The sequence below is a fragment of the Oreochromis niloticus genome, unplaced genomic scaffold (genome assembly GCF_001858045.2).
Source record: "Oreochromis niloticus isolate F11D_XX unplaced genomic scaffold, O_niloticus_UMD_NMBU tig00008098_pilon, whole genome shotgun sequence".
NCBI classification, from domain to species: Eukaryota; Metazoa; Chordata; class Actinopteri; order Cichliformes; family Cichlidae; genus Oreochromis; species Oreochromis niloticus.
Window position 1 is genome coordinate 156,407 of NW_020328970.1, and position 25,369 is coordinate 181,775.

The 25,369-nt window shown below is 42.2% G+C and overlaps 1 protein-coding gene across 1 annotated transcript in view; it reads right to left on the bottom strand.

Moving 5' to 3' along the window:
* Positions 1–959: 959 nt before the first annotated feature.
* Positions 960–25,369, bottom strand: part of LOC106097045 (uncharacterized) — a 38,797-nt gene continuing 14,387 nt past the window's right edge. The window contains exons 3-12 of the mRNA XM_019357174.2: positions 24,890–25,225; positions 24,691–24,807; positions 22,966–23,292; positions 18,242–18,565; positions 17,673–17,959; positions 10,270–10,277; positions 9,951–10,000; positions 5,227–5,550; positions 4,658–4,944; positions 960–1,049 (exon numbers count right to left, since the gene is read on the bottom strand). Of these exons, the coding sequence (XP_019212719.2) occupies positions 960–1,049; positions 4,658–4,944; positions 5,227–5,550; positions 9,951–10,000; positions 10,270–10,277; positions 17,673–17,959; positions 18,242–18,565; positions 22,966–23,292; positions 24,691–24,807; positions 24,890–25,225 (2,150 nt within the window). The remainder of the gene's footprint in view (positions 1,050–4,657; positions 4,945–5,226; positions 5,551–9,950; positions 10,001–10,269; positions 10,278–17,672; positions 17,960–18,241; positions 18,566–22,965; positions 23,293–24,690; positions 24,808–24,889; positions 25,226–25,369) is intronic.

A 25,369-nucleotide genomic window follows, 5' to 3' on the forward strand; every position in this document is an offset into this window, starting at 1 on the left:
AGCAGCCAATCAGAGGAAAGCAGCAGATGAGGGAGTGTGAGGCAGAGAGTGATGGAGCAACCAGAATAATCCACAGTAAGCTCAGGTTTCACTGATGAGTTTCTCTGTGGAAACAGTTCAGATCAATGAGAGGAGGCTGAAGGAGGATCAATATGTTTGTGATATCAGGGAGAACTCTGCTGATAGAAGCTGCTGGGACTGTGTGAGGTCCTGAGGACTGAGACTCAGGTGGAGCTCAGGATTGATCAGAGGAGAGCTGCATGATTACAAAGTGAACTGTGAGGATCAGCTGACTGTACATGAACATGATTTAGCATCAGATCTGATCAGTTACACACTCTGATAACATCTCCCCCTCTCTGTGCAAATACATGAACACTGCTAGAAGCAACAATCACAACCACATCAGGATCAATCACATTTTGATTGCTTTTTGTGTTCCATTGAGAACAATCTGCAGTAAAGTGTGCGTCACAGACCTGATTTATTTCAACACTTTACTCCAAACTTTGAAAGTGAAACTCCTACAAACACATATGAAATAATCCAGCCACAGAAACTGTCCACAGCTTTCAGTCTCCACATTTACTGTGAAGCTCTGCAGGAAACCCTGACAGCAGCTTTTTAGCTCCAAAGCAGGTTTAGCTCTGGTGCAGAGTGTTAGTGACTCTGCCCGTGGACACAGTTATTTCTGCAGGTGACCTTGTTACAGGTGGATTTGGAGGAGATTCCCTTTCAGAGCACTCAAAGCTTTGTGGCAGGGAGTTTACTGCAGACTGCAGCATGTTTAATACCAAGCATGATGTGAGCCTGATGTGGCTGATAGCTGCTTCTAGCAGTCTTCATGTATGTGGAATGAGAGGGGAGATGTTATCAGGACCAGTTGCTGATTGGACGTCTCAAAGCTGTGAGCGCAGTGCTGAAACTTTGGCTCTGTCCTGTAGCTCTTCACTCAGTCCTCACCCTGAGTGTTTAGAGCCCAGCCCCACATATTCCTGCTCCTCAGGAATTCTGGGATTTGGAGGAAACACAGCTAAACTGACCTGAATCTAACACGGAGGTCAAGGGGGAGGAGCCACAATACAAGCTGCATCCAGCCAATGGGTGCACTGTTGAGCCTGAGCCCATGGATGTGCAGAGGGTCACATGTTTAGTCCCATTTGTAGAAATGTGTCCATAATGAAGACAAATGCAGTCACACAGCTCTGCAACAGCACAAATCACTTTGATGGAGTTTGTTTGTGCTGCTCTCAGATCTGTACAACACTGACATGTGTGTCAACATGCTGCAGACTCACAAAGATGTGCCGTGTTAGCTTCATGTGTCCATCTGACACTATATTATAGTGACTTGAAGAAATCCCTGCAGCATCACATGCAGAACAAACAGAGGCCACGTGTGGCACAGTTCCTGTAACGGGATGAATCCGTGGATGTGTCGGGATCTGACGCTGAATCATGTTGCTGTTCTTTTCCACATGGTACAGGTCAGCTGTTCCACACAGATTTCAGCTTTCTAGAAGAGTTAGTCTGGAATAAAGCAGCTCTCCTCTGGACCAATCCTGCCTCCAGCTGAGCCGTCACACACACACATTCACACACAGTCCCAGCAGTTTGTAGCACAGCAGTGATCCTTCTATCAGAAACATGCTGCTTCTCCTTCATCCTCCTCTCATTGATCTGAATCAGCTGTTTTCACAGAGAAACGCTGCACAAATCCTTCACTCCACTATTTCTGTCAGCAGATGACTCGCTCTATCATGGCTGCTGCTCCTTTTTCACTCATTTGTGCTTTGAATCAAATCTGTTTCTCATCATCACCATGAACAGGCTGCTCATCAATCAGCACATTAGCTGTAGATCAGCTGCACACTGATGAAGATGCTCAGACAGACGGGCACACAGAGGACTTTATGATCTGTTCTTACATTCAGTCCAACATGGATCATTTCAGAGTCCAATCATCTCTGGAAACTTGTGCTTACATGGCACACGGTGCGCTGGGCTACTTCAACAAATAGCACTACACCTCTGGTTGTCAGCTTCATCTCTCCATCTCTCTCCCCGTGGCTACAGTACAAGTGAGCTGACACATCCATCAGTGGAGACTGTGGGCCAGTAAGGAGCAGCAGCTGCCTGCAACATGGGCTTTACATTGAAAACAGCCACAAGTCTGGGCCTAACCACGCCTTTGGACTTCTTCTTCATTTCCATGAGATTTACATTTCAGGGAGTTCCCCTGGAAAAAGAGCCATTTTGAAAGCTGTTTGCTGACTTCATCAATAATCTGCTTCAATCATCCAGATGAGAATCCTGAGAATGGAGCAGCCCTGATAGCAGCTCATAGGATCACAGTGTTTTTCATTCAGCTGATTGATTTCACAGGTTAGGAGGTGAACAATCTAACTGTGCTCCTCCTTCCACCTTTGGACCACTCATTTAGTGACAGCCAGGATTTGACAATCAGCTGTGACACAGGAAAACATGAGGTGGGAAACTCTGGAGAAGATTTGCTTTTCTCTACAGGGGAGGCTCGCACATCTAATCTGCTCACAATCACTCAACTCACTTCAACAACATGCTGACTCAGTCATTTCTGCACGTTTCCTCATGTTACAGCCCTGACTTCAGTTCAGCTGAGGAGGAGATGAGGGAGGAGAGAGCAGTGGTGGAGGAGGCAGATAAGGAAGAAGAGGAGGAGAAGATCCAAAGAGGAGGCAGGGGGAGAGGCTCAGGAACAGTTAGGATCAGAGACTTTGAGCCATCATGGACTCCCACTCCTTCCATCCAGCCCTGTGTGGATCAGCAGCTCCAAAATGTCTGCTCACTCATGTTCTTACTGTCTGTGCTCTTCTTTCATTTCACTCATTATATATGAACGGCTCCTAAATCACACTGGATATGGATTTTCTGTCCATCCACACTAATTCTCTTCATTCTCACCTGATTGTTTGGATGCTCTTTGATAGCACATTGAAAATCCTCACAGTGACTTCTATTGCCACACTGACTGGACAAATACAAAGTTGAAGGCTTCATGTGTTTGGCACCAATAATACTTTGGTAGGTCTGAATTGTGTTTTGAACCATCTCTCAGGACCAAAGTCTTTTTGCTTCATTCACAAAGAGCTGAAGGCTTTTTACCTCACAGTTTGTCCTGTGATATTATTGGATGATGGACTATGGAAAACACAAATGTGCACTTCTTAATGGCTCATATGTGCTGTGAAAGAGCTCTTTGTCATCTTGAAGCCTTTTCAATAGTTTTTCTTTGGCTGTTTGTAAAGTTTTCTGTGTGAACTCTCAGGAATCTGGAGCAGTCTAATAGAAGTCTACTGGGGTATAGAGGGAGGAGCTTCTGTCAGACTCTTTCTGATGAGGAACTGAAGCCGCTCTCATGGTCTCATCAAATCCATCAGACTCTGCTGAGAAAAACAGTCATGTGACCTCTCAGAACAAACAGCCTGTTAGTTTCCTGCTGCCTCCATCACTCACTTTCATTCACTCTCAATCACACTAACATGTTAAAGCAGCGCTATAGCTCACCTGGCTGAGCAGGTGGACTGAAGGCGGGGCTTACTACAGGTGCCTGTGTGTCCCTCACTCTCTCCCCACTTTCCTGTCTACTCTCTGCACCTATATAATAAAGGCAAAAATGCCTCCAATAGAAATCTTTGCAAACACAAAGTCCCACAGCAGCCCCGTGTTCTCCGGCTAAAATGAGAGTTTTTGTCAGTGGAGTCTGGTGGTTTTAACCACACAAACATTACAGCTGCGCTCAAATATCACAAAGAGCTGTGACAGCAGAGAAACACATGAAAATCCTCCAAATATCATCTAGAAATAGAAATCTGTCCACTGTGGGACATGTGAGGCTGACATTAATATGTCTTAAAGTGGGAGATGAAGAAATGATTCCAGGGCCCAAATCATTGAGACAAACATCAATCCACACTTCACTTTGTTTCATGTCTCTAAAGTGGGAATATTTCAGTGTGATGAACAAACGGCCTCCAACAAATAAAGCTGATTTTCTTTTCCTGTCTTTTCTCCAGCGGCCTCAGCTTCTTCCTCTTTCCCCTGTCTTCTTCTGCAGACGCTCCTCTGTAGCTTCAAGCTGTTTCTCTTTACAAGGAGAGCTACAAACCTTTGCATCCAGCCACAAACACCCCATGGGCTCCTCTGGATCATCACACTCATCATTTTCACAATAAAAGCCTCATATTTATGGCTGCTCCACCCTGACATGTGACAACATCCAAATGACTGGATCAAAGTGTTTGAATGATCTCAGCAGCTTTAAAACTATTGATATTTATACATTTACACTGATTTGGACTAAACTAACAAAACTATTGATTTGATCCAAACTCAAATCATGCCAGAGGCTTTTATTTTGAAGTTAGGATCATTTTAATGTTCTTCTTAGTCTGTTCATTTAAACACACAGTTGCTCCGCCTGACATTTTTGGCTTTTAGATCAAAACATCAAAGAATTTATTTTATTTGAATGAACTGAAAATAGATTCAAACTAAAAGCTTTTAGAGAATAAACTCCTACATGACCTCTGACCTTTGACCTGTATCTACAGCACTGACCTCTGACTTTCAGCTCCACCTTTCTCTTCAGCAGGATGTTTCCCTCCCTGCTGTAGACGGTGCAGGTGTAGGTGTGGCTGTCATCATCTGTGGGGTATTTCAGGGTCAGACTGAGGTCTCCAGTTTTCAGCAGGTCTTCATTCATCTTCGTTCGGTCTCTGAAAACCTGGTGCTGTTCTTCAGGCTGGTCAGAGCCGTTCTCATACACGTGGACCTTCCTGTTGCTGATCCTATAACTTGTATAATTGTCCATCCACTCCACTTTAGCGTCTTCAGGCAGGTGAAGTGTGGTGTTGAAGGGCAGCTGGACAGACTCCACCCCTGAATCCACCTCCACCTGGGGGACTGAGAGGACAACAAAGCACAACATGAGCTTGGATGGAGACATTTGTGTTGACTCTAACAGGCTGAATGCTGCTGCTTCACTGGGAGCTCACTGTTAGATAGAAAGTGGTCAGTGTGAAGAGGAGACGCAGCTCCTGCTTCTCAGGAATTCTGGGATTTGGATGAAACACAGCTAAACTGATCTAAAGCTATCAAGGAGGTCAAGGGGGAGGAGCCACAATACAAGCTGCATCCAGCCAGTGGGTGCACTGTTGACCTTCGACCTGAATCTACAGCACTGACCTTTGACTTTCAGCACCACTTCCTTCTTGATCAGGATCTTCTTCCTGTTGTTGTAGGCGGTGCAGGTGTAGGTGTCTGTGTCCCAGTCTGTGGGGTATTTCAGGGTCAGACTGAGGTCTCCAGTTTTCAGCAGGTTTCTCCTCAGCTCTGTTCGGCCTCTGTAACTCTGGTCTTGGTCTTCAGACCAGTCTGAGCCGTTCTGATACACGTGGACCTTCTTGGAGCTTTTGACCCACTCCACCTTTGTGTCTCTGGGCAGGTGAATTATAGTTTTGCAGGGCAGCTGGATAGACTTCACCTCTGTAACCACCTCCACCTGGGGGACTGAGATGCAGAGGAGGAGGAAAAGTTTGTGTAAGAGAAGCAGGATGAGGAGAAAGAACTGTGACAGAGTTTTTACTTATTAATGAAATCACAATCTTAGAGAAAATAAATGGAAAAATAAAAGTATGGGCGCTGATTTATGCACAGCTCTCTGAAGCTCCACCACAGCATTTCATCAGGCAGAGGTCTGGACTGTTGAAACACCTTCATTCTTTTGTTTTTCAACCAGTTTGGTGGACTTACAGAATGGTTTAAATTATAATTGTGAGAAACAGCCACTGAAAAGTGCTCGGGGACATGGCATCAGCCAACGTTTTGTGAGATGGGAGTTTGCTCATTATTTGTAAAAATGCAGAACAAAAGAAAAAAGCTCTGAAACTACGAGTATTGTGCAAAAGAGAAGTACTGGAAAGGAAGACTGTTGGAGAGAAAAGTGGAGCAAGAGGAGGGATTTCTGGGATTCCTGTGGGAGAAAATCTGGAAGAAGTGAAGAAAGCAATTAGAGAAGGAGACTTTACAGGCTTAAGTTGACTGCAGGCTTTCAGCAATGGAGAGAAGGTGCACAGTACATTTGTTTTACTGGAATTTAAAGATGAAGTGCTCCCTGATAAAGTTATGATAGGCTATATGAGTTTGTATGTTGTAACTAGGGATGGACCGATCCGATATTACGTATCGGTCCAATACTGACCTAAATTACTGGATCGGATATCGAAGAGAAATAAAAAATGTAATCTGATCCATTAACTACCACAAAAGCACGTCACAAAACTTGCGACATGGCGTAACCGAGCTCACGACACGATAGAGCGGCTGAGGCGTGCGAGACCTGTCGGCGGTCTGGTTGAGCATTTGGAGCCTCGCTACGTGCTTCAAACCGGCATTTAATGAGGAGGATGTGAGATGAAAACCAGCACAGAGAGACTTTAAAATGGTTGTCATGGTGATTCTACTGTAGATACACTAACAATCATCCTAGATCATTGGGGAGGAAGGATAGTTTGTTGTGGGGACTTCAACTCACATAGCACTTGTTAGGGTTCAATGTTGAGAGAAGAATCCATAAAAACCACAGATCCAGGCGTGTGCAATTTAGACGGCATTTTAATGAACACATGTGTGAGTTCAACAACCCAATCAGTGTTGAACTGTCTTTCTCATATTCAGACAACTGTTTTATGGGGTTAAGAATTGTACAGCCCCCTTTTCTGTTACTAGGCAGATTTACGTCACACCAAAACCACAATGACTTTTAACATAGAACATCATCTTCGTGTCGACGGCTGATGCTTCCTGTTAGCCGCCTTCGCTGTCGCTTATCTCCCTGGAACATCAGGTGCACTTCCTGTAGAAAATGTCACTCATACAGGCACAACTTTGCAGTCTAAAACTCATTTAGTAGGTAAGAGTTTATATCTGTGTGTGTGTACACGTGCAGGGGCGCGTGCATGCTGTGTACTGCGTACGTGTCATGACCTCTCACTATTTGTCTGTCTGTACGTGCAGAGTTTGCATCTGCTTTCTGAACCTTAGTTGACCTCAACTTAAGCAACTTGAACTTTCCCCTATCAGTGATCCCTCTAACTAAGTGTGCGTGTGGCTACGTGTATGTCCGAACCAAGACTATATATGTGTACTCTACTGAGTTAATGTTTTGATCAAAAGCCTCTACTAAAAGCTTAAATCAAAGATAAATGCATAATAACTCTTTGGCTCTTTGGCTTGCACTCGCTCTGCTTTCGGTTTCACTTCTGCAAAACATGCTCTGCAGACGCATTTCCTGTCAGCCTGCAACTCAGTTTTCTCACCCACTGAAGACTATGTGTAAGAATATAAAACATTCAAAAACCTTTAAATTATAGATTCAACTGATTATAACTGAACCTGTAATAAAGACTAATATAATACCAATATATTTGAACATCTGAATGCATCTAGGAAAGCAACATCACTATTAACACTGAAATGTTAATGATGATTATAAAATAGCAGCAAATAATAGCAGGAAAATACTTCTATTCCTCTCACACTTTATGGGGGAATCAGGATGACAGTAATCAGATTATTAGCAGGAATAACTGAGGATAAGGAGTTTAAATACTGGATCAGGTACACAGGTGGATTTTATGAGGGGATAAGGTATCAGCAGCTGATTTTACATTGGTTTCTCAGTCTCTGGCTGGAATTTGCTGGTATTTAAATTTTAAAAATATTTTATATTTTTACATTTTTGAAAGAAACGGGTATTTCAAAAAGAATCTAATGGTGGTACGGTAGAGTCTGATCCTTACTCCAGTCTACAAGGTGGCTGCAGTACACCTAGAAGCTGTTTGCCAACCGGCATAAAAAAGAAGAAGCAGCCTCACAGTGCCTTTCCAAAATGTTCAATACGTTCTGTCAGTAGAAATTACTTCTTCTGTGGTCCATGGTCTGTGACCCAGTGTTTACATTTTGGGTGGTGGGTTAATTTATATTCTAAGGTTTAGTGTCTATTTCGTAGTTCTGGTTCTTTTAGCTGTTTTTCTGCTTGTGTTATATTGTAGTTTCTGGTCTTTAGGGTCTGTTTCCCTGCCTCCTCTGTTCCACATTTGTCACTCCTGTCTCCATGTCCCTTTTCTGTCTCCTCTGTCTGTCTTGTTCCCATGCCTGTTTCTCCCTCAGTCCCAGTGTCAAGCCTGTGTGTCTTAGTCTGTGTCTCAGTGTTTTCTCTCGTCCTGGGTTCAGTGTGTTTCGTTTTCCTTCCCCTGCCTTGTTAAGTTTAGCTCAATTCCACTGCTGAGAGTAAAGAGACCTTTCTAACTGTCATTCATGGCCCCGAGTCTGTAAATAAAATGCCTGAGTGTCACATGTCTGCTGGTAATCTGAGTGTGTTTTTCCCATCTGTAAACCTGAGTCAAGTAGCCACCGGCCTCGTTTTCTGAAGATGATTATTGTAAGTCTGTGCATTCGCCCAAGAGAGCAAATGCTGTGATTTCTGTTTTTGAGCCTGGGAATAGTAAAGACGTGCTGTGTTTACTGCTCCAAAGTTTAAGCGCAGTAATGAGTGGGTTTCTGTGCAGCTAAGCAATGATGTGGTGTCTTTTAAGGCTGATGAAGTCTCAGTGTGTTGTTGCATTTTTCTATTCCTGAGCCCACCCCCTGTGTTAATGACACCACCCATCTCAAGACTATTAGGTGTGCTGGTCAAAGAGCTAATTCAGAGACTGTAAATTTTCCACATCAACCTGCACTTCCTCAGGATTGTTTTGCTCAGCCTCCCGGTCGACGCCCTAAACCGTTTCATCTCCACCACTGGCCACATTGTTGGCCTCCTAAACTGCTGGTTCCTTGTTTTGGGTTCTTGAGAGTCCTCCTTACAGGCCCACTTCCACTTGCCCGGGTCAGGTTTAACTGTGTTTTTGTTTGGTCAAGTTGTTTGTTGGGTGGTCATGGTCCAACCTCTGCCTGCCACACACGGATACAACAACTTCTGCAAATTTTAGTGCAGAAGTTGAACTTAAATCAAAGTTACACTTTGTATGCCAAAATCATCAATATTAAAACAATAAAAGGCTTGAACTACTTCAGTTGTGCGTAATGAATCTAAAATATATGAAAGTCTAATGTTTATCAGTACATTACAGAAAATAATGAACTTTATCACAATATGCTAATTTTTTGAGAAGGACCTGTAGATATAATCCAGCTGATGTGGGAGAACTACATGTGACACTTTGATGCAGCCATGAATCTGACTGATTTCTTTCCATTTTCAAAGGTTGATGCATCAGTTAAAGTCCTTAAAAAGCTCAGAAATAAAGCGAAAGGTTGGTTAAAGCAAAGAGAGGCACTGGCAGCATTTAAGACACTAAACAAGAGAAACAGATCAGAGAACATCAGACTGAATAAGTGGAATAAAGTGAAACAGAGAACTAACGCTCCCTAAGAATGGAGCTGTCAGAGGAAGAGAGCAGCAAACTGAAAGTCTCTGTTAGCTGCAGAGCTCTGAAACTTCACACAGCTTTGGATGATAACATGGAGAAAGGATGTGGAGATTTTCACAGCTCTGCTAGAAATCATCTTCTAGTTATTGTGACTCAGATATGACTGATTATAGATGAGGACCGAAGAAGGTTTTTACTGAGATTTGAACTGACTTAGCTTAGCCTGTGTTTTAGCCACATGCTAAACAAACACATGTTCAGAAACTAGAAGATGTTACCTTTCAGATGAAGTCTCACACATGAACTTTGCTCCTACAGTTCATCTGCTGAAGCTTTTACATTTGGCTGGAAATCAAATAAAAACCAAAACAGCCACAAACATCAGACATGCTAACACTGTAACATTATTGGATGGAGCCCACTGAGACTGAACCACCATCATGAGTCTGACCTCTGACCTGTATCTACAGCACTGACCTCTGACTCTCAGCTCCACTTGTTTCTTCAGCAGCATGTTTCCCTCCCAGCTGTAGACGGTGCAGGTGTAGGTGGAGTTGTCTCCATCTGTGGGGTGTTTCAGGGTCAGACTGAGGTCTCCAGTTCTCAGCAGGTTTCTCTTCATCTTCATTCGGTCTCTGTAAACCTGGTGCTGTTCTTCAGGCTGGTCAGAGCCGTTCTCATACACGTGGACCTTCCTGTTGTTTGCATCCTTCCACTCCACTTTAGCATCTTTAGACAGACAAACTGTGGTTTTGCAGATCAGCTGGACAGACTCCACCCCTGAATCCACCCCCACCCAGGGGACTGAGAGGACAACAAAGCACAACATGAGTGTCAAGAGATTTATTCTAAATAACACTTCTTCAGCTGGGAGTCAGAGAGGAGAAACACACACTGCAGTTAGTTTACTTGCAAGCAAGGGCAGTCACAGCACCCGCACAGAAGTGAGGGCTCTGAGACTCGCGCCCTGCCACTGCCCTGGTCTTTATTTATACATCATTGGGTGAGTGTGTGTGTGTGTGTGTGTGTGTGTGTGTGTGTGTGGTCAGAGTGTGACCCCATAAAGACTTCCCTAAACCTGCTGGTCTGGAAGTCCAGCAGTTCATCTAAACAAAAGGCACTCAGCCTAAAACAGACATAGATACGTTTATCCTACCATAAAACAATAAGAGAAGCAGCAAATAATAGCAGGAAAATATTTCTATTCCTCTCACCCCCACTCTCGACCTCTGGCACACCAGAGGTCGCCATACGTTATGTTGGGTCACTCCTTGGCCCATTCAACTGTTTCCCTGTCCACCCCTGACGTCATGGACATTTAGGATCACTGTTCTTAGCTCTGACCCTCTCTTGGCATCCTGTGACTTAACAAATCAGACAACCTCATGTCATCTAGGTGGTCTTAGTTATAAAATGCCCGCTCCCACTTGAGAACACTTCATGCTTAAGTGGTCTCTGCTCCTCTTCTGGGTCCCACTCTAGTGGAACTCTGGCCACCTGCAAAGGAAACAGAACACTTCCTCCCTAGTACGGCTTCCCTGCCTTATGTCCCTCAGTTGTCTTCTTTATTCAAACCTAATGTTACTCAACCTAATGTTACTCAAAACATGAACCTAATTTTGTATTTGGTTTTTGACTTTTATTTTTATATCTCATTCAACCGTACTCAGCATTTGTAAAACTCTCACAGCACTGCCTTTAAGAGAATCGAAGGAAGCACGTCTCTGCATGTGCTTCCTCTTTGCTCCTTATCTGATCATCAACATCCTGTGCACAAAACTGTCACTGCTGCAAGGGCCTACCTCTCATCTAAAGTCACCTCTCACAAGCAAAATCATCATAAAATCATTATAACGGCTTATTCTACTAAAAGGATAATAAAAAACAACCGCTTTAATCACTCAGTGTAAGCACATAGTTAATTGCTCCTAAATAAACTTCATCATAGCTAAAAACTGAACTCTAACTGTATTTTGAACTCCCATTTCCTGGGTGATAACCTGTTTGAATCTATCCTTTTATTTCATTTTGCTGCTTTTAATGTAATGACTCCCTCTAACTTAAACTTTATCAGACTTAACCAAAATATATAAGCTTTCTCCCTTTGCTTCTGTTTTGCTTCAACAAGTATTTGTTATTCTGTAACTGCTTTTTATATAAGAGGACTAAGTTAGAGCTGCATGTGTTATCTCAATATTTTACATGTCACCCCATTTAGTTACCACCGAAACTCCTATTCAGTTCCTCTTTTCTGTCACTTGTTACCGGGCCAACTCAAATTCAGTTAACAGCTAAATGAATTTCAGGCCCTAGGCCTCAAATCAATACTGTCCTGTGTGTTGATGAACTCTATATGTCTGTAAGCGTGTGCAATCCTTCAAAACTCAGGTCATTCTCACAGTAGATTGGCTAATCATAACGTTAACCAAAAGTTTATGACCCTCAAGAGACGACTCTCTGAGCCACAACTCCGTTAAAGGCACCAAAATGCAATGTGTATGAAAAAATCCTTTCTACATATATAATCTCCAATATTATTCATTTGAGTCAGCGAGACTTTTAACATCCTCATAAAAAGCTCTCCTCTACCCTAGAAATAAATCTATTTACTATCTGTTTCTAAAGCCTACATTATAACAACATTCTAACATTATGTCACTGTTACAACTTATCCTAAAAATCAAAAAGAAATCCCACATTTTCTACTCATAAAATCTTCACTATTTTCCCCCAAAGCATATCCTTTATTCCCACAGTTTCCCCTTTAAGTTTGGTGTACAACTTCTTATTAACACCAGCAATTTATCTTCTAAACCTAATTCAGTTCATTTTAATCCTCTCTTTAAAGAATTTAAAGAATTTTACCATCTCTAAATTATCAAAAAACCCAATCGTTATAAAATCATACTAAAACCCATTTCAAATTAAACAAATTAAATCTTAAATCCCTCTCTTTTTTGACACATCTCATGTGGCAAAAAACTCAAAATGCTCCACCCAAGCTTAACAAATCAAAAGGAAAAAAGGTTAGTCATATCATTTCTCAGAACACTTCAGCCATTGTCCTCTCCGGTATTTTGCTCCAGCCCTGAAAACCTGTGTTTAAGGAACAAAATCAATTTAATCATCCTGTCAAATCTCCTCCAACTCGTTGCTCCATGCAAAGTCTGGATCCTTGGAACTTCCTGAAAACAAAACCTTTACTCAACTCTCCCCCTATATGATCCAATCTGTGTCATGACACAAAATAAACTTAAACAGAACAGTTATTAATCATGTGTTACCTCAGTTAATGGTAACTTAAGTTACATCAATGTTTCCCTTTTAGCATTTTATAATGTATTAATATGGTCTAACCCAAATCAATAAAACAGAAATTCACTCAAAGGAACATCAGCATCCCCAGATTTAAGTCTCCCACTTGTCCTGCTTATGGCAAAAGCAAAACAAAGCATCCCCTTTCTTTTCCTCACATGATAAATCTGTCCACATTTATTCATTCCCACCTTAGTCCAGTCACTCACATTCACTCACATGCATTCACACATGATATATTTGCTGATCTGCAGCCTTCTGCGCACGTCATCAGATGCTCCACATCAGCAAAATGAGCTCAATCATTTGTTTTATTTCGTTTTCCTTTTTAGGAGAGTAGTTCTCTATACTTTTGACTGGATTGACTCGCTGCAGTCATTTTTAGACAGAGACTCGCCGCCAATCAGTCTCTGATCGTAATCAATTATAATTCTGTAATGCCCACCTGATTTTCGTACTTGGTAATTTTGTCAGCGCCGTCCGTTCACTCTCTTCCAGGCCTGCTTAGAACAAAAATGAAAAAAGAGAGCTGATTATTAGCTCATCAAAGTACAAAACAAAATCACCTGACAGGTTTTTTCTCTAAGTGCACTGTTACAAAAACTATGGGCCCTTTTAGACATGTCCATGTTTATCAAAACTCCCTCTCTTGAAATAGAAACAACAGCCTCAAAAATCTGAAACAATCTTAAATTTCACCCGTTCAACACACCGAAAACCTCGTCAAAAGATCAAAGACCGTTTGCACAATGTCACCCTTCCTCACTTTACCATGTGTTCATTCAGCACAAGATAAAAACCAATTTCAACCACATATCATCCTTAAATTATAAATTTCCTGTCCAAATCTGCCCCTCTGAACAGACCTGACCACCGTAATCAAATATCCTGATACTTTACCATTATATTTCGCCAAATACTCTTCAACAGCCCCCGATCTCTCTTGAACTGAAAGCCTCCGACACACACACACACAGGAAGTGTCTCTGCTCCAGCTAATTTGCATAAACCCACAGCTCAACAGCCAACTTAACAAGAGGAATACATGTTTAAACCTTATCACATTATTGAATTATTTTCATTTTCTTTCTATACTAATCACTTACTTTGATAAATCAGTGCAAGAGCACTCCTGAGTCACTCTTATAGACACTTTTCTTTTGTTTTTTCCATCTATTTTAAATCTTTCCATCAATTGTATTAACCATTCACACCATTCTCTCACTCATACAAGCAGCAAGCAGATCTTCATTGCATATGCTTGTGTTCTTAGCCAGGTTTTTAATCAATATCTGTTCATTAAGCTTCAGGAGCTTGTCTTTATAAGGTTAATGCATTTTCTGTTTGTGTGTGTATGGGTATATGTTATTTTGCATCTATGACTTCACAGTCTCCCAGACTTCTTCCCAACTCTCCAGTTAAGCAGTCAGTTTTCTTTTTCCCCGAGTTACTAACCCACATTTTGATTTCCCACCTTAAATTACCGCCCTCCTGGTCTTCAGCCAGGAGCTGGGGCTTGCTTTTCAGGTTCCTGGACACATCATGCTGTGAACAATTCAACCAGAAACTTGCCTTAACTTATCCATAGATGTTAACCTCTAACTTTGTTCCGACTGCTGGATCTGGAGAGCCGGTCCAAGTCTGCTTTACTCCTGAAAATAACAAAACTAAGACATTTTCATTATTATCACCAGTGGTTAAATAACCCATTTCTCTATCTCCGATCAGAAACACCAATTATGCCAGGCATGTAAGCGTGTTCTTCCCTGCATTTTATGTTAATTGGGTGTAAACTGCTTCTTCATTAAATTAATTCATTGAGTTCTTCGTTGCCTTGCGATGTATTCATGTTAATGTACACTACGTGTAAGCTGTTTCTTCATTGCATCCTATATATTCATATTTAATTTATGCATTACACCACTGAGCTTTAGATTCAAACTATCTCACTTCTGATTCATTTCAAAAATAATCTCACATGTAACAATTTGTATGTGTGTTTTCTATTCATTAAGGTAATGACAATTATTTTCGTTCATTATTCTTACCTTTTCTAATGTTTACCTCTTTGTTATGCTGTGGTGGACATCCCTAAACAATTCATGAGTTCAGGCTTCAATTTTCAATCCAATTATATCCTATATTCTCGCAGTCCAACTCGTCCAGCTTCATCTCTCACTGGTCCTCTCTGCACAATGTCCTGTTTGGGCTTCAAAGCTCCAGCAAACACAGTCTCAACTCAGCTGTTGTCTTCTTCTCTGTTTCTTTACAGTCTTTCTTTCAGATTTAGTCCCAGCATGGCAAAATATCACTCAATGTCCAGTGCTCTTCCACAATTCTTTATCCCACTGTTCAACTGCCCAGCCTGTATTTTCACAGTACATGTTACATTAGTCTTCCATGCTGCTGCTGGTCATCAGTCGTCATCAGTGTTAATGGATCAGTGGCACTGTCGTTTGCCTGCTGTATTCAAGTTCACGATGTTCTGTCGGTCTTCATCAGGCGATTGACTGGCCTTTGAACTTCTTCTCCGCTTCAGGGACAAAGTGAGAGATCCAGCCGCACAATTTCGAGCCAAAAACTGGCTTATTCTCCCAATTCTTTTAATCTACTTTTCTGCTGCTGAACTCAAGGTTGCAATGTTGAGAGAGTCCACCTGTATTGACACACTAAAGCATACAATTAGTAATATATTCATTTTTCTTAAAGGCTTCATTTGCTCCCATTTCCTCATCTGTCTCTCTGTGTTCTTTCTGCACCCACTCAGTTCCCATATATGGGCATGCACAGTTCCTGTTCACTATTTCCTGTCGCTGCAGCCCCGGTACACAGAGCAATATTTCCTGTTCCTCAAACTAATCTAACTCCTTTGTTTTTTTGTTTTCTTGAATTAAAAACACTTTCAAACTTTAGCACATCCTACTTTTCATCACACAAGAAATATATTTCACACTCCTTTATTCCATACACACCTTTTAAATGCTCTAACCTCTTTCAGACGCCATAAATCGTCTCACACGCACTGCCTTTCTCTCTCTCAAACTTCCCCTTTTCACTTACTCAGACAAATCACCCAGTCACTCAAATCAAATACTGACAGCATTCACACAGTTAAAATCACACAAAATACGCTTTCATACGAGTATTTTGGACATGCCTTCCATGATCAGAAAGAGCAAGTCAAAAGAAAAAGAAAAAGAAAACTGAAACCTCTCATCATCCTCACGGCTTCTCCCCACACACACATAACTGAAAATAAACACACCAACATTTACGGCTCACGAAATATACATCTATCCAAATTCAGTCATTTTCTAATCATTTTCTATACATCCACACTAATATATTCAAATTGTATTTACACTCTCATAATAAGCAAAACCAACCTCTTATATACAGGCATTTAGCAAAAAGCTCAATGCTCTCGAAAACTGAAACCACCCTCTCTGCGCGTCACCGCTGCTCATTTGCATTTACACACACCATCCGTGCACATCCGGCTGTGCATTACTGACACAGAGACTGATCTTACCCATAGATCTCATATTTTATATTACAGACGTCTTTAATTACAACTGCACAGATTTTTTAGGCCTTGTCGCTCCTACAAATTTCGAAAATTTTCCATAACCGACTCGAACGGGCAAACCTTCAGGTTTTTTGCGACCAATTTAACAGACCAGACTCGAACTGCTCTGTCCAGATTTCTAGCCCTAACTTAATTTACCGGTAGCCAAAAAAGCGCAAGAATAGGGGACTTGAACCCCTAGCAATTTTGGAAGTTCCCCAGTTTTCCCCGGTTTGTCGTACCGTACTATCCCATTAGTCGCCGCTAGGTCAAGGATAAACGTCTTTATCCAGGAGGGAGCGTTACCTCCGAGAAAATGCGCTTCTTAACAGACGCCGCTGTCGTCCTAGACAAATTTAGAATAATTTGAAACAACAATCTAAGCCCAAAACAGGATTAAGATTGAGGCAGATCTACCTTTGTGGACATAGGGGACTTGAACCCACGAGATGACCATCACAAGATAGACCCAATGTCCAGCGGGACTTGAACCCACAGAAATGACCAATTTCCCTACTTTCTACATTTCTTTGGGACTTGAACCCAGTACTTTTACTTATCACTTATCATTACTTCATCCAGCATGCTCATGAAATTCCCATCAAACTCAAAACAGACCTTCACCAGTAATTACAGTGACCAGGCTTTTAATTTGACATGCCCAATGTGACACCTTTTGGAAATATATTTCAACAGGCAGTGTCTTTTCTCCAGCGGCCTCAGCTTCTTCCTCTTTCCCCTGTCTTCTTCTGCAGACGCTCCTCTGTAGCTTCAAGCTGTTTCTCTTTACAAGGAGAGCTACAAACCTTTGCATCCAGCCACAAACACCCCATGGGCTCCTCTGGATCATCACACTCATCATTTTCACAATAAAAGCCTCATATTTATGGCTGCTCCACCCTGACATGTGACAACATCCAAATGACTGGATCAAAGTGTTTGAATGATCTCAGCAGCTTTAAAACTATTGATATTTATACATTTACACTGATTTGGACTAAACTAACAAAACTATTGATTTGATCCAAACTCAAATCATGCCAGAGGCTTTTATTTTGAAGTTAGGATCATTTTAATGTTCTTCTTAGTCTGTTCATTTAAACACACAGTTGCTCCGCCTGACATTTTTGGCTTTTAGATCAAAACATCAAAGAATTTATTTTATTTGAATGAACTGAAAATAGATTCAAACTAAAAGCTTTTAGAGAATAAACTCCTACATGACCTCTGACCTTTGACCTGTATCTACAGCACTGACCTCTGACTTTCAGCTCCACCTTTCTCTTCAGCAGGATGTTTCCCTCCCTGCTGTAGACGGTGCAGGTGTAGGTGTGGCTGTCATCATCTGTGGGGTATTTCAGGGTCAGACTGAGGTCTCCAGTTTTCAGCAGGTCTTCATTCATCTTCGTTCGGTCTCTGAAAACCTGGTGCTGTTCTTCAGGCTGGTCAGAGCCGTTCTCATACACGTGGACCTTCCTGTTGCTGATCCTATAACTTGTATAATTGTCCATCCACTCCACTTTAGCGTCTTCAGGCAGGTGAAGTGTGGTGTTGAAGGGCAGCTGGACAGACTCCACCCCTGAATCCACCTCCACCTGGGGGACTGAGAGGACAACAAAGCACAACATGAGCTTGGATGGAGACATTTGTGTTGACTCTAACAGGCTGAATGCTGCTGCTTCACTGGGAGCTCACTGTTAGATAGAAAGTGGTCAGTGTGAAGAGGAGACGCAGCTCCTGCTTCTCAGGAATTCTGGGATTTGGATGAAACACAGCTAAACTGATCTAAAGCTATCAAGGAGGTCAAGGGGGAGGAGCCACAATACAAGCTGCATCCAGCCAGTGGGTGCACTGTTGACCTTCGACCTGAATCTACAGCACTGACCTTTGACTTTCAGCACCACTTCCTTCTTGATCAGGATCTTCTTCCTGTTGTTGTAGGCGGTGCAGGTGTAGGTGTCTGTGTCCCAGTCTGTGGGGTATTTCAGGGTCAGACTGAGGTCTCCAGTTTTCAGCAGGTTTCTCCTCAGCTCTGTTCGGCCTCTGTAACTCTGGTCTTGGTCTTCAGACCAGTCTGAGCCGTTCTGATACACGTGGACCTTCTTGGAGCTTTTGACCCACTCCACCTTTGTGTCTCTGGGCAGGTGAATTATAGTTTTGCAGGGCAGCTGGATAGACTTCACCTCTGTAACCACCTCCACCTGGGGGACTGAGATGCAGAGGAGGAGGAAAAGTTTGTGTAAGAGAAGCAGGATGAGGAGAAAGAACTGTGACAGAGTTTTTACTTATTAATGAAATCACAATCTTAGAGAAAATAAATGGAAAAATAAAAGTATGGGCGCTGATTTATGCACAGCTCTCTGAAGCTCCACCACAGCATTTCATCAGGCAGAGGTCTGGACTGTTGAAACACCTTCATTCTTTTGTTTTTCAACCAGTTTGGTGGACTTACAGAATGGTTTAAATTATAATTGTGAGAAACAGCCACTGAAAAGTGCTCGGGGACATGGCATCAGCCAAAGTTTTGTGAGATGGGAGTTTGCTCATTATTTGTAAAAATGCAGAACAAAAGAAAAAAGCTCTGAAACTACGAGTATTGTGCAAAAGAGAAGTACTGGAAAGGAAGACTGTTGGAGAGAAAAGTGGAGCAAGAGGAGGGATTTCTGGGATTCCTGTGGGAGAAAATCTGGAAGAAGTGAAGAAAGCAATTAGAGAAGGAGACTTTACAGGCTTAAGTTGACTGCAGGCTTTCAGCAATGGAGAGAAGGTGCACAGTACATTTGTTTTACTGGAATTTAAAGATGAAGTGCTCCCTGATAAAGTTATGATAGGCTATATGAGTTTGTATGTTGTAACTAGGGATGGACCGATCCGATATTACGTATCGGTCCAATACTGACCTAAATTACTGGATCGGATATCGAAGAGAAATAAAAAATGTAATCTGATCCATTAACTACCACAAAAGCACGTCACAAAACTTGCGACATGGCGTAACCGAGCTCACGACACGATAGAGCGGCTGAGGCGTGCGAGACCTGTCGGCGGTCTGGTTGAGCATTTGGAGCCTCGCTACGTGCTTCAAACCGGCATTTAATGAGGAGGATGTGAGATGAAAACCAGCACAGAGAGACTTTAAAATGGTTGTCATGGTGATTCTACTGTAGATACACTAACAATCATCCTAGATCATTGGGGAGGAAGGATAGTTTGTTGTGGGGACTTCAACTCACATAGCACTTGTTAGGGTTCAATGTTGAGAGAAGAATCCATAAAAACCACAGATCCAGGCGTGTGCAATTTAGACGGCATTTTAATGAACACATGTGTGAGTTCAACAACCCAATCAGTGTTGAACTGTCTTTCTCATATTCAGACAACTGTTTTATGGGGTTAAGAATTGTACAGCCCCCTTTTCTGTTACTAGGCAGATTTACGTCACACCAAAACCACAATGACTTTTAACATAGAACATCATCTTCGTGTCGACGGCTGATGCTTCCTGTTAGCCCGCCTTCGCTGTCGCTTATCTCCCTGGAACATCAGGTGCACTTCCTGTAGAAAATGTCACTCATACAGGCACAACTTTGCAGTCTAAAACTCATTTAGTAGGTAAGAGTTTATATCTGTGTGTGTGTACACGTGCAGGGGCGCGTGCATGCTGTGTACTGCGTACGTGTCATGACCTCTCACTATTTGTCTGTCTGTACGTGCAGAGTTTGCATCTGCTTTCTGAACCTTAGTTGACCTCAACTTAAGCAACTTGAACTTTCCCCTATCAGTGATCCCTCTAACTAAGTGTGCGTGTGGCTACGTGTATGTCCGAACCAAGACTATATATGTGTACTCTACTGAGTTAATGTTTTGATCAAAAGCCTCTACTAAAAGCTTAAATCAAAGATAAATGCATAATAACTCTTTGGCTCTTTGGCTTGCACTCGCTCTGCTTTCGGTTTCACTTCTGCAAAACATGCTCTGCAGACGCATTTCCTGTCAGCCTGCAACTCAGTTTTCTCACCCACTGAAGACTATGTGTAAGAATATAAAACATTCAAAAACCTTTAAATTATAGATTCAACTGATTATAACTGAACCTGTAATAAAGACTAATATAATACCAATATATTTGAACATCTGAATGCATCTAGGAAAGCAACATCACTATTAACACTGAAATGTTAATGATGATTATAAAATAGCAGCAAATAATAGCAGGAAAATACTTCTATTCCTCTCACACTTTATGGGGGAATCAGGATGACAGTAATCAGATTATTAGCAGGAATAACTGAGGATAAGGAGTTTAAATACTGGATCAGGTACACAGGTGGATTTTATGAGGGGATAAGGTATCAGCAGCTGATTTTACATTGGTTTCTCAGTCTCTGGCTGGAATTTGCTGGTATTTAAATTTTAAAATATTTTATATTTTTACATTTTTGAAAGAAACGGGTATTTCAAAAAGAATCTAATGGTGGTACGGTAGAGTCTGATCCTTACTCCAGTCTACAAGGTGGCTGCAGTACACCTAGAAGCTGTTTGCCAACCGGCATAAAAAAGAAGAAGCAGCCTCACAGTGCCTTTCCAAAATGTTCAATACGTTCTGTCAGTAGAAATTACTTCTTCTGTGGTCCATGGTCTGTGACCCAGTGTTTACATTTTGGGTGGTGGGTTAATTTATATTCTAAGGTTTAGTGTCTATTTCGTAGTTCTGGTTCTTTTAGCTGTTTTTCTGCTTGTGTTATATTGTAGTTTCTGGTCTTTAGGGTCTGTTTCCCTGCCTCCTCTGTTCCACATTTGTCACTCCTGTCTCCATGTCCCTTTTCTGTCTCCTCTGTCTGTCTTGTTCCCATGCCTGTTTCTCCCTCAGTCCCAGTGTCAAGCCTGTGTGTCTTAGTCTGTGTCTCAGTGTTTTCTCTCGTCCTGGGTTCAGTGTGTTTCGTTTTCCTTCCCCTGCCTTGTTAAGTTTAGCTCAATTCCACTGCTGAGAGTAAAGAGACCTTTCTAACTGTCATTCATGGCCCCGAGTCTGTAAATAAAATGCCTGAGTGTCACATGTCTGCTGGTAATCTGAGTGTGTTTTTCCCATCTGTAAACCTGAGTCAAGTAGCCACCGGCCTCGTTTTCTGAAGATGATTATTGTAAGTCTGTGCATTCGCCCAAGAGAGCAAATGCTGTGATTTCTGTTTTTGAGCCTGGGAATAGTAAAGACGTGCTGTGTTTACTGCTCCAAAGTTTAAGCGCAGTAATGAGTGGGTTTCTGTGCAGCTAAGCAATGATGTGGTGTCTTTTAAGGCTGATGAAGTCTCAGTGTGTTGTTGCATTTTTCTATTCCTGAGCCCACCCCCTGTGTTAATGACACCACCCATCTCAAGACTATTAGGTGTGCTGGTCAAAGAGCTAATTCAGAGACTGTAAATTTTCCACATCAACCTGCACTTCCTCAGGATTGTTTTGCTCAGCCTCCCGGTCGACGCCCTAAACCGTTTCATCTCCACCACTGGCCACATTGTTGGCCTCCTAAACTGCTGGTTCCTTGTTTTGGGTTCTTGAGAGTCCTCCTTACAGGCCCACTTCCACTTGCCCGGGTCAGGTTTAACTGTGTTTTTGTTTGGTCAAGTTGTTTGTTGGGTGGTCATGGTCCAACCTCTGCCTGCCACACACGGATACAACAACTTCTGCAAATTTTAGTGCAGAAGTTGAACTTAAATCAAAGTTACACTTTGTATGCCAAAATCATCAATATTAAAACAATAAAAGGCTTGAACTACTTCAGTTGTGCGTAATGAATCTAAAATATATGAAAGTCTAATGTTTATCAGTACATTACAGAAAATAATGAACTTTATCACAATATGCTAATTTTTTGAGAAGGACCTGTAGATATAATCCAGCTGATGTGGGAGAACTACATGTGACACTTTGATGCAGCCATGAATCTGACTGATTTCTTTCCATTTTCAAAGGTTGATGCATCAGTTAAAGTCCTTAAAAAGCTCAGAAATAAAGCGAAAGGTTGGTTAAAGCAAAGAGAGGCACTGGCAGCATTTAAGACACTAAACAAGAGAAACAGATCAGAGAACATCAGACTGAATAAGTGGAATAAAGTGAAACAGAGAACTAACGCTCCCTAAGAATGGAGCTGTCAGAGGAAGAGAGCAGCAAACTGAAAGTCTCTGTTAGCTGCAGAGCTCTGAAACTTCACACAGCTTTGGATGATAACATGGAGAAAGGATGTGGAGATTTTCACAGCTCTGCTAGAAATCATCTTCTAGTTATTGTGACTCAGATATGACTGATTATAGATGAGGACCGAAGAAGGTTTTTACTGAGATTTGAACTGACTTAGCTTAGCCTGTGTTTTAGCCACATGCTAAACAAACACATGTTCAGAAACTAGAAGATGTTACCTTTCAGATGAAGTCTCACACATGAACTTTGCTCCTACAGTTCATCTGCTGAAGCTTTTACATTTGGCTGGAAATCAAATAAAAACCAAAACAGCCACAAACATCAGACATGCTAACACTGTAACATTATTGGATGGAGCCCACTGAGACTGAACCACCATCATGAGTCTGACCTCTGACCTGTATCTACAGCACTGACCTCTGACTCTCAGCTCCACTTGTTTCTTCAGCAGCATGTTTCCCTCCCTGCTGTAGACGGTGCAGGTGTAGGTGGAGTTGTCTCCATCTGTGGGGTGTTTCAGGGTCAGACTGAGGTCTCCAGGTTCCAGTAAGTTTCTCTTCATCTTTGTTCGGTTCTTGTATTTATCGTCCTGTTCTTCAGGCTGGTCAGAGCCGTTCTCATACACGTGGACCTTCCTGTTGTTTCTGTCCTTCCACTCCACTTTAGCATCTTTAGACAGACAAACTGTGGTTTTGCAGATCAGCTGGACAGACTCCACCCCTGAATCCACCCCCACCCAGGGGACTGAGAGGACAACAAAGCACAACATGAGTGTCAAGAGATTTATTCTAAATAACACTTCTTCAGCTGGGAGTCAGAGAGGAGAAACACACACTGCAGTTAGTTTACTTGCAAGCAAGGGCAGTCACAGCACCCGCACAGAAGTGAGGGCTCTGAGACTCGCGCCCTGCCACTGCCCTGGTCTTTATTTATACATCATTGGGTGAGTGTGTGTGTGTGTGTGTGTGTGTGTGTGTGTGTGTGTGGTCAGAGTGTGACCCCATAAAGACTTCCCTAAACCTGCTGGTCTGGAAGTCCAGCAGTTCATCTAAACAAAAGGCACTCAGCCTAAAACAGACATAGATACGTTTATCCTACCATAAAACAATAAGAGAAGCTACGACCTTTTCCCATGCTCCCAGGATGTGGGTTTGAATGCCAGAACACTCTGGAATGCACCCAAAGCCTTTTGCAGCCTACTAAAGATCACACATCCTGTCACTACACAATCGATTATACACCTCTAAGCATATATGGAAACTTATATCATTAAAAGATTATACTGACTACTAAGTACAATTTCCCATTGACAATGAGCTGTAGTAACATTTATAATAATCATCTGATGGCCTCCTTACAGTAAACTTATCTCTGTACTGCACCTCAGTGCTGCATTTGATAGACCAGAAAACACTGACAATAAAGTAATTATGCTGCGGTTGTGGTTTCTGTCATATCCATCTCATAGATTCATGAGGATCCTTCCTCACTTACAAAAGTTAGTCGTGGAGTTCCAAAAGGTTCTGTACTGGGACCAGTTCTATTCACATTATAAATCTTTCTCTTAGGCATAATATAAGAAAACACTGTAACACTATTTTCACTGATATGCAGATGAAACCCAGCTTTATTAATCTATGATAAAAGAGAAGAGTTAAAGTACCAGCATGTCTTAAAGTCAACAACCTTGATGACCTCCAGTGTTTTTTTAAATTCATACATAATTGAGGTTCTTGTACTCGACCATTAAAACCTGAGAAACAGGGTGATCAATGACTGACACAAAAGGAGGAACATTGACTGTCAGCACATGTTTCCATGTCCGCCTGCTGTTTACCATCACAGAAGAAGAACAGCTTGTACACATGCAGCCTCTGTGTCAGATCAATGCAGTGAAGCACACACACTGTTTAGTAAAGTCATGTTGTGGAGCTGTTTCACTGATCAATGACTGAGTCTGAAGGAGGTTTTCTGACTTCTGGAACAAACCTGGAAGTTTCTCTTCAGCTCTCTGTATCAGCTGTTTGTAACTCTCAACTCTTTCAGCTTCTGGAACAAGTTTGTGTGAGCCGCAGTCAAGGAGCCACCAGAGGACACCCGCTAACCATCGGCATTATGGGTAGTGTAGTAGGAGACACTCACCTGACATGAAATAGTGCCGGAAATGAAATAAAAGACCTCCAGAAACCACAAGAAGAACCAGGAGAACCAGGAGAACCAGGAGAACCAGGAGAGCTGTGGCCCAGGATGGAAACCGTTCTGTGGAGAAATAAAAAAACAAAAAAACTTTTGAATGTTGACCAAACATCCCGTACTGACCTCATTTGTCTTCATCTCTGACCTTTGACATGGTGCAGCACTACTTTCTGTCTCAGGATGTCTTTGTCCCTGTAGATGGTGCAGATGTATCCTCCACTGTCTCTCTCTGTGGGGTATTTCAGGGTCAGACTGAGGTCTCCAGTTTTCAGCAGGTCTTTGTTCATCTTTGTCCGACCACAGTAAAGGTTGTCCTGGTTCTTAAGGTGGTCACTTTTGTTTGAATACACATGGACCACCATCAGCTCAGGATCAGAGTGAGCCCACTCCACTCTGGTGTCCTCAGGCAGGTCAGGTGTTGTTTTGCAGGGCAGGATGACAAACTCTGACCCTTCAATGACTTTGACCTCCACCTTCTGGTCTGAGAGGACAATAAACCACAGTATCAGTTACTGATGGTAACTGAAGCATAGCTGAGTATCTACAGTCCTGGCCTCTGACTCTGTCCTGTAACAGTCATCATAGATAATAATGTTCTCTGGCTCTTTGCGTTTGTAACTAAAGT